General features: G+C 39.2%; 1 protein-coding gene across 2 annotated transcripts in view; it reads right to left on the bottom strand.

Moving 5' to 3' along the window:
• NAB1 (NGFI-A binding protein 1) overlaps positions 1-10,061 on the bottom strand; it is a 43,796-nt gene that overhangs the window by 5,685 nt on the left and 28,050 nt on the right. Inside the window, exons 5-6 of one of the 2 annotated variants that reach the window (XM_040475673.1) lie at positions 2,929-3,018; positions 1,119-1,281 (exon numbers count right to left, since the gene is read on the bottom strand). In XM_040475673.1, the coding sequence (XP_040331607.1) occupies positions 1,119-1,281; positions 2,929-3,018 (253 nt within the window). The remainder of the gene's footprint in view (positions 1-1,118; positions 1,282-2,928; positions 3,019-10,061) is intronic. The other variant, XM_040475674.1, reaches the window with a different exon arrangement.

Below are 10,061 nucleotides of genomic sequence, written 5' to 3'. Positions count from 1 at the left end.
GGTCCTACAAAAATTATTGTTTTTCTTCAGACACATATCACTATTTGAAACTAGTTATTATCTTCCTCCACTGCAGCATAAGCTCCAAGCCAGCAGGGACTTAACTTCACCGATGCATCTTCAGTGCCCAGAAGGATGCCTGGCAGCACCCAGGAAATACTATGAGTAAATGACAATGACTTGAGATTTTCTTCATGTGTGAATACAAAAAAATGAAAATAATTTTTAAAATGATAAAAATACTCATGAATCATAGCTTTCTAAACCTAAGTGTCTAAGAGAACAATCTCCAACATACCACACAAAATATTTTCATAGGGACTGTAGGCCAATCTAAAGCCTGAGAGAATACAAAATTTCTTCAAGTCTCTCCATTTGTATACTATCTCTACAAATCTCAACTCTCGTCACAGTACTTTAGAAGCAGTTAACCATATTCCCTTAGAAACCAAATGTTATAGGGGGCGCCTGGGTGGCGCAGTCGGTTAAGCGTCCGACTTCAGCCAGGTCACGATCTCGCGGTCCGTGAGTTCGAGCCCCGCGTCGGGCTCTGGGCTGATGGCTCAGAGCCTGGAGCCTGTTTCTGATTCTGTGTCTCCCTCTCTCTCTGCCCCTCGCCCGTTCATGCTCTGTCTCTCTCTGTCCCAAAAATAAAAATAAAAAAACGTTGAAAAAAAAAAGAAACCAAATGTTATAAATTTCATAGATAAATCTGTTTTTGAAGTCTAAAAAAGTATGAAGTTGTGGTCTTTTAAAAAATGACAAACGTCTCCCATGGAATCAGTTTCTTGGGGGGAAATGATCTGTAATGTTTACATTTCCCATTCCCACTCACCCTTTACAAAATACATGGCAAATCCATGTGTCGGCTACTGTTTAGGGATAATAAGGTAAAAACCAAACATACAAACAAAAAAAACCCCAAAATAATTACGAGTTACATTTGCAGGAAGAATTCCTTCTTTTTAAAAAAGAGACAATTTACCAATTAATTTTTACACAGAATGTATAAAATAATCTCTCTAAAATATTAAGATTTAAAAGTAGGCAAACTTTTGTTTCTCTCTGACGTGCACCTAACAACTGCGCTAGAAGCATAGGCCACTCTCGAGAGGTACCTTGTCCGTCAGAGCTGTCAGCAGCCAGGCCGTTAGGGCTGTGCTCTTCTGACGTCTGCCTGTACAGCCCCGCGGACAGTCTTCTCTCAGCATGCTGCAGTCTCTCACAGCCAGCTGGGGCGCAAAGGAACTCGATCTGCTTTGCCATCACCTTTTCAGGCTGCTAGTAAGTAAAGCAAAAATAAAATCAGTAACTAAAACATTCTACATGGTTTTAATGGTTTAAAGATGCCAATTTCAGACTCCAGCAAATATATTTAGTATTCATTAAATTAGTTCGCACTTCATGTGGTATACACATTCCATAAATATGCTTAGATGTCTATATCATCATGTTAAAACATAAAATGTTGGATTTTGTGCAAAAGAAAAAAACCTTCCTGCTCATCCTTGAAAGAGAATTCCACTTCAGCTCAAAGGCAAAATAACCTTAGCTTTGTTTCCCAAAGTACTGAGTCCTTTAAAATATTTTTTTTAAAAAGGAACCTCACAGCAACAGCAACATCTGCTATAATCTGCTTCTAACACACAGGGTGACATCTTGGCATTTTTTATTTTAGGATCTGGCACTACACATGCTCTGATATGATGACAGTATGTTTGGGGGAGAAAAGGTGTAAAATGGCTGTCTAGAAGAACAAGACAAATACATCTCCCACCAAAATCAAACAATGCAAATTATGCAGGAAAAACATGAGTGCCAACAAGAATCTTCACCTTGCTCGTGGAATGAGACTGCAGTATTTCCCAACCAATCGTAAAAAGACATGCTTTAAAATCACAATTAAGTTGGCTGACATACAAATTATCTCTGTGTGTGTTTTGTAAGTTTCTTCTTTATGTATTGCTTTAAGTTACTTACATGTGACACTGAAAGCACTGTATTTATGTAGTTTGCTAAGCAGGTAATAATCAAAATGCAGACAGGAATCACTACCATTCCATATAAAACAGTAGCACAAGGAAGCTCCTATATAAAATTAGTTACGAAAAATCCTGATTCACAGTAGTAAAAATCAACAGGTGAAAAATATTAATTCAGAGACTGGGATAAAAGCTTATGCTATTTTTCTGAATGCACATAAACCAGATCAAAAGGAACAGTAATGTCGATTCACTCGAGCTTATTAATTGATAAAACTTCAGTAAGATTTCTAAGGAGGAAATGGAGTTTTCATCCTCTGAACAAGACAAAAACAAGACTTGGCACTACTGAATTTGACCCAAAGCAGTCACTAGGCAGAAGATCAACAGGAATAAAACTTCCGGTGTTTTCTAAAAGGTTAAATTAGACCTTTTAACACCTTTTAGAAATGTTAAATTAGATTTAAATTAAATGTTAATTTTCACATACAACAATAAAATAACTCAATAGCAAAAGCACCTGAAGCTACACATTAAGGATTTTTTTTACCATACACGAATTGAAATGATTTAACAATAGCTACCATGGCAATTGATGTTGTGTTGAGAACGAGTTCTAGTTTATCTCAGAGTTGTATTACACACAGCCATAGTCAACATGGCTGTTTTCCTGGTACCAAATTGAGTTTTCTTAGGTAGAGAATCTGTCTTTCTTCCTACAAAACTACAAAGAATAAATATCACTCTATCAAATTCTGCTCATAACCAAATCAAACTACATTGTTGTTGCTATCTTGTTGATACAGCTGTGGATCAGATGACATTTAAAAAAACCACCAGAAAGAAATCCAATCCCTGGATGCTTAAAACCGAAGCTAGCCGAAGCAGCCATTTGTTGTTCATCGACAGACATTATTAAGAAATGTTAACTGGTGGTTTATGTTACCTGTGAACTAAGAGCAGCAAGTTCTTCACTCTTAGCTTTAGCCTGCTGGAAGAGTGTCTGCACAGAATCCTGGAAATCTGGAAATCCATCCTATGGGCCAAAGCATAAGTCCTTTTTAGTTGGAGTTTGTAAATAAAATATCAGAACTGGGAAGACAGGGCCAAGTAAACAGCTTTAATCCTACAGTTCAAGTAATCATGATTAAAATTTTAATGTATAATACTTCACTTCAGACTTTTATGGTACGAAGTTTATTTCTACAGCTGTAACATCAGTAAAAATACAAATGAAAAAGAGAAAAAGATTTATATGTTTATACATTTCACACAGCATTTCATCTAGTGGTTCAACTGGTAATATTCACTATCTTCATACTGGACATTCTTTTCTTTTTCTTATTTTTGGTTTGAAAACCACCACAAAAATATTTTCATGGAAATAGCATTTTCCATAGCTTAGATTTTCCGATACAATAGATTGCAGAAGTACAATTACAGCAAAGGGATGGACATTTTTATGAACATTTTTCTTTTACATCCTCTACCCAAGGGCCTTCACTGGTTAATCTTACCATAAGTTTTCTTTGCCAGCACTGGGCGGTGTTGGCTTCTTAATTTTTGCCAGTTTGCATTTTGGTATCAATATTCAAAAATTTTTATTACATTTTATCTACTGTAGTTGTGTATACATTTATTTTGTAAATTCTTCTATCACTATAAACTTCAGAAAGGCACTCTGCTTTACAGATTTGATAAATACTCAACTCTACCCTCCAGTTTTTCTAAAGCTTTATCTTGTTTGCTTTGTTTTTTAAATTTAACTCTCTAGTCCATCAGGATTTTATTTTGTTATATGTAATGTTGTAAAGAACCAATGTAAATTTCCTTCGAAGTGCTACCCAATAATCCCGACCGGAATTTCAGAATTCTCCCATGTTGACTTGTGATTTCTCCTTCAGCATTTCATATAAGAGGCAATGGGGATTTGAATTCTCAACACCTGCACTCAAGTTCCAATTCTACCACTTAACACTGGATGAGTAATTTAACCTTTCAGAAGGTTAGTTTCCTCATATGAAAAATAAAGATAAGAGCAACTATCTGTTAGGGTTGTTGTGAGGAGCAAATGAGGTACTGCCTTCAGCATGTAATCACTGCTAAATAAGTGTATCAATGCATACTTAATTCTTATATAAAACAGAGCCTACCTCGGGCACTCTACTCCTGGACAATATACCAACTTACATTATTACCACTGTCCACTTTATGTATATATAAAAGTGTCAATCTACTACGTTTCTCAGTTATTTTGTGGGTTTTTTGGTAATTTATTGCTCCACATGAAATTGTTATCTACAAATATCATGACAGCATGGTTTTAGTAACCTTACTAAAAACTACTAAAGGACTGTTCACAGAAATGGTCATTGACCTCCAAAACATTTCTCCCCTTGTTTCATGAACTATATATTTGTGTAACAAAGGGTAAATCATTAAAAACCAAAGTTCTTATAATAACAGCAGAAAGAGATGTGATAATAACAAAATATTTTATCTTATTTGAAATAGAGATACGGATTCAAAAGTTTTTCCCCAACAAGGTCTTATTTTTCCACTGCAGAACTCATGTTTTCAAAGATTTCATCTACCAAACTTCTTTTCGTAAGCAGTAATTTACTATTTTAAAATTCAAAGACATGAAATGAAACGGAGTCAGAAGCAAATAAATTTGACATCTTGAGATAATCTCATGTAGCTTTATGGTGGGTAAACATATAATCAACATTTTTATTTTTTAATAGTTATTTATTTATTTTGAGAGAAAGGGAGAGAATGTGAGCAGGGCAGGGGCCCAGGTAGAGAGACAGAGAGAGAGACAGAGACAGAGAGGGAATGCCAAGCAGGCTCCACACTCTGCGTGGAGCCCAATGTGGGGCTCAATCTCACAACTGTGAGACCATGACTTGAGCCAAAATCAAGAGTAGGACGCTTAACCGACGAGCCACCCAGGCACCGTAGAATTTTTTTAGTATTGAAAAAAGCTTCCTGTCTAGGCCCCTACAAGACCAAAGACACTTGGCTCAGAAGAATGTATGGAATATAATCATTAACGGAGCCAGAATGAACTTTATGCAAGTGTATATAATCTAAGTCTAAATCAAAAGTACACTTTTTTAGCCATTCAGTTTTTCTCTAAGAACTTATTTAGACCTAAAAATCTAACTTTCTCTTTTTAGCGATCTCTCCGTTAAGTTCTGAAGTTCAACAAGGTAAGGTAGTAGAAGACTTGGAAAAGAGAAGCTATCATTTTCCAGGTGACTACCATGTACCACCAATTCCCAACTATCATTTGACATATATTATCTCATTTAATCCCCACCACAAACAACCCTGGGTTTCTCTCATTTTACAGCTACGGACATTGGCTTCAAAGCCTATGCTCAAACAAGAAAGTCCTAGACTTATATACTTATGAAACTCCTAACAATAAACAGAGGCACATCTCTTGGATTTTCATAAGCTGAACGGGTTTAACCCTCTGATTTATACTGAGTTCCAAATCCAATTGTACTACTTATTTGCTGTGATACTGAACAGACCATTTCATGTTTCTGTCTACTCTGTCTACTCTGCTAACTTTAGAACCATTTTTTTTTTTTAACATTTATTTATTTTTGAGGCAGAGAGACAGAGCATGAACAGGGGAGGGGCAGAGAGAGAGGGAGACACAGAATCTGAAACAAATTCCAGGCTCTGAGCTGTCAGCACAGAGCCCGACGCGGGGCTCGAACTCACGGACTGTGAGATCCTGACCTGAGCTGAAGTCAGATGCTTAACCGACCGAGCCACCCAGGTGCCCCTAGAACCATTTTAAAGAAGCAAAAATTGATAAAGAACACTTAGCACAATGTTTGGCACACAGATATTACCCAACAAATGTCTGCTACTGATATTTATTAAGTTCCCTTTTAAAAGCTACCGGATTATGGGGCGCCTGGGTGGTGCAGTCGGTTAAGCGTCCGACTTCAGCCAGGTCACGATCTCGCGGTCCGTGAGTTCGAGCCCCGCGTCAGGCTCTGGGCTGATGGCTCAGAGCCTGGCGCCTGTTTCCGATTCTGTGTCTCCCTCTCTCTCTGCCCCTCCCCCGTTCATGCTCTGTCTCTCTCTGTCCCAAAAATAAATAAACGTTGAAAAAAAAAAAATTAAAAGCTACCGGATTTAACCACAGTAAAATAGAGAACACGCTGTTAAGTGACTTACTGCATTTCTATGATATAGCACAGGCAGCTCAGAGATTACTTACATACTAGACATCTTGGGTTTTTAACACTAAAACCAGCAGGACAATATTGACCATACTGGAAGGGAACTGTTCTAGTGGAAAGAACAGTGGAAATCTGGAAATGTTTGTTCATTCATACAAAATCTCTTGTTTGCATAATAGGTTCTAGACTTGGTACTCGATGCCTGGACTCCATGCCTCCTGCCCTTCTAGCAAACAGTCTAGAGAAGGCAAGGACGAAGACATCCCGAGCACAGACGCCGTCAGGGAAGGCTTCCCAGAAGGCATGACATCTAGGCTGAGACTTGAAAGAAGAGAAGGCTCTAGGGAAAGAGAGCAGCTTATATAAAAGCCTGGAGGCAAAAAGAACAGGAGGACACACTTGAGAGGCTGGAGAATATTTAACATAGCTCAGGGAGAAACATAGCTCTCAGGGAGAAAATGAACCCGACCTGTATTTCTGAAAGTCCAATCTGAATGTGATGGGGGCAATGTACTGGGGGGGCAAGGATGGTGGTAGGGAGACTGGTTAGGAGGCTGTGACCAAGACAGAGAATAGTGGCCTTACAACAGAGAAACACACGAATTCCTAAGATATGGCTTTGGCAACCAGGAGTTTGGTGGTAACATTCTCTAAAGTAATGAATTCAGCACCAAGGAGGCGGCTTAGGAGGGAGCAGAAGGTTGATGAATTCAGTAGGGGACAGGCTACATCTTACCCTCTGGAGACCTCTGTGCAGGTAAGTTTGCAAGGCAGGTTCACGGAGTTGTGAACTTGGGGCAAGAGTCAGGTTGGATAACCACACTAGAAAATTCCAGCTTCTCAACAAGCCCTGGGTGGGGTGTGCCCAGGCCAGAATCGCCTATATTCCGGTATTTTTAAAGGAACTCACAGAAGAAAGAGTGATCTAGTCTTCTTATGTTAAGAACTGGATGTGTGATCCCAGGTAGGAAAGTTAACTTCATTATTGTTCAATGGAGATTTAAACCATCTGCTTTATCTGCCCAGTGGAGATTTGTGGGGATTCCATGAAGTAATGCAAACAGTGACTCTTGGAAAAGCCCACATTGCTATACAAACATACAGTGGCATCACTGTCAGGATTATTCAACCATGAGAATTTGGAAAAGCTGGAAGGGGTAACTTCAAACTCTACATGTATGCGCAAGTTTTTGGGAAATGGACACTGCTCCTTCATTAATAAAGAGACGTAAAAACATGCAATAAGCAATAAATAACAATATCCAAGTAATGAGTGGTCTGTCTCTGTAATGAAGACGTTAGTCATTCTGATTTTCTCCCACAGTCTTTGATAGTTCTTTACGGAAAAATACAGGACTGAGGCGCTATCACTACATGATCTAGGTTTCAGGTACCCAAAATATGTGGCTTAGAAATAAAAGTGAGAACATTCCCAAGAAACTGGTGTCTTTCATATTATGTTTGGTGCAGGACTTTTGTTATATGGCTCTCAAGCTTTTTTTCCCAAGAACCAGCTGTACCACGCTATGAGCAATTTATCTTCATGTCATATTCTTGGCTGCTGCCATTAATCACAGTGTTCCCTTACTGGTGAGACTCTGATTCTGAGCACTGAGAAAATAAAAGACACAGGGTGGGATGCTGTTCGTGACCTAATTACTCTCATCCCATTGGTCTCCACCCCCATTCCTCCTCAACTTTCCCACCAAATACCGGCAAGCTTTAAAGCCACTGCTTAGCTGTCTTTAAAATGACTTGTTCCAACAGATGTTCTCAGCCTCACACGTGCATTTTCCTTTTTTTTTTTCTACTCACACTTTCTATATGAATAGCAGATTGTAATGCTTCTGTTTTTCTGATCCAGAGGGGAAGAGTCTACATCAAATTAGACCAGCTTTCTCTCAATAGCTTAGTAACAGCGTAGGTGGATGTTCTGACCCTCTTCCCTCCCCCTGCCTCCCTCTCTCACCCCCACCCCCCTGGAACTGCTAGCAGATGTTTCCTCTAAGTCTTTCTTCTTCAAAACCCCAATTCTCTGACTTTCTGGACTCTATTAACAAACTGCATTTCTTTCATGCAGTTATCTCTGATTGCTTGGCACTCCCAGCCCACACAGGATCAAGAATGCTGTCACCTCCCATCTCTCTCCCTAGTTTCCAGCAATGTCAGTGAACGAAGAAAACTTACAGATGAGATTGGAACAGTAACCACCATATCCTTCCTCTCTTCCAAGACACTACTTACGACACTGAAGGTAATGACAGGGTTTGTTCTGAGAACATGTTATGTTCTTAATGAAAAAGAAAGGCTATCAAGTGAAATCTATTTTAATTAATATTTTAAAAAAAATTTTTTTTTAATCTTTATTTTGAGAGAGAGACACAGTGTGAGCAGGGGAGGGGTAGAGAGAGGGGGAGACACAGAATCCAAGGCAGGCTCCAGGCCCTGAGCTGTCAGCCCAGAGCCCGATGCAGGGCTCGAACCCACGAACTGTGAGATCATGACCTGAGCCAAAGTCGGACACCTAACCGACTGAGCCACCCAGGTGCCCCTAATTAATATTTTTTAAAAATGAGGGAAAGATATGAGTGCCAGGGACTTTGGCTGTTGGTTTTTCACCTCCTTTAGTTGTCAAGCTGTCTTAAACACACTGTCATAGGTACAGTATATGTAAATCAAGCTAATTTTTCTTGATTTACTCGGTTTAACCTCCTTCCAAAGACAGTGCCTTTCCTCATGCTAAGCATTTAGTTTGACAAATGGTAACATCTTATATTTAAATACATTTTGTAATTTATGTTGTTAAATTTTCTACTCAAAACTTAATTGTTTGGATAAGCTTCCTTGAAACAGAAAATGGTAACTGCCACCCTTTCCCCTTTCTTCAAAGACTTCAGTTGCTATACACGCTTGGCTTTTCATACCAGACTAGCAGGAGAAAAGGTATAATTCTAACAGTGTTTTTATAGCCAAGGTTCATGAGCACCCAGGAAGGTAGTTCTGCTTTGCAGTTTAGGAGTCAGACCTAGATTAGGAGCCCTGGCTCTGCCACTAGATAGCAATGCGGCAACTTGAGCAAGCTCCTGAGACTTCACGGGTGTCTCCTTGGCTATACACAGAAATCATAAAGCCTCCATATAATGAGAGACAGGAAGGTTTGTGATCATGAATTTCAAATGCCTAGCAGGGACAGGCATACAATACATTCAGGAAAAAGCAGTTATTTTTCCAAGTGTCCCAGAAATTAGGTTTGGGGTTTCTGATGAAAAAGGAAAGAATAAACATAATTCATTTTTATTTTAGCTGAAAGTGGATTTACACAAAGGGTTGTATTCCAGGTGGACAAGTTATTCATCTAGCCTTGACAGGAGAAATATTCCCAAGCCTTGCTTACTAACCTACAGGGTTGAAGAGGTGCCTTCCCTAGAGGCTCCACTGAGTTACCCTAAGGCCTCCCCAAGCTAGCAACCTTTTTCCTCTGTGTCCACTTCATTATTCTAGGAATTACAGAAAGAAAGTTCAAGATCTTTATGTTGTTTTGTTTTTTTAATTTTATTTGAGAGAGAGAACATGCAAGTGGGGTAGAGGGACAGAAGGAGAGAGAGAATCTTAAGCAGGCTCCACACTCAGTGTGGGGTGGCCTGACCTGGGGCTCCACGCCATGACCCTGGATCATGACCTGAGCTGAAATCAAGAGTCAGATGCTCAACTAACTGAGCCACTCAGGCGCCCCTAAAATCTCTAGGTTTTTTAATGTCAAACTTTCCCTGTAGAAAGGAGTGCTACTTAAGGACAACAGATTATGCTGAGTACTTTACTACAATACGTATCCTGTATTAAACAAAACCAATAAGGGGCGCCTGGGTGG

This window comes from Herpailurus yagouaroundi, unplaced genomic scaffold (assembly GCF_014898765.1).
Source record: "Herpailurus yagouaroundi ecotype Mexico unplaced genomic scaffold, PumYag 140, whole genome shotgun sequence".
NCBI classification, from domain to species: Eukaryota; Metazoa; Chordata; class Mammalia; order Carnivora; family Felidae; genus Herpailurus; species Herpailurus yagouaroundi.
Note: the sequence above shows the minus strand (reverse complement) of the source record. Positions and strands in the feature narration are given on the sequence as shown.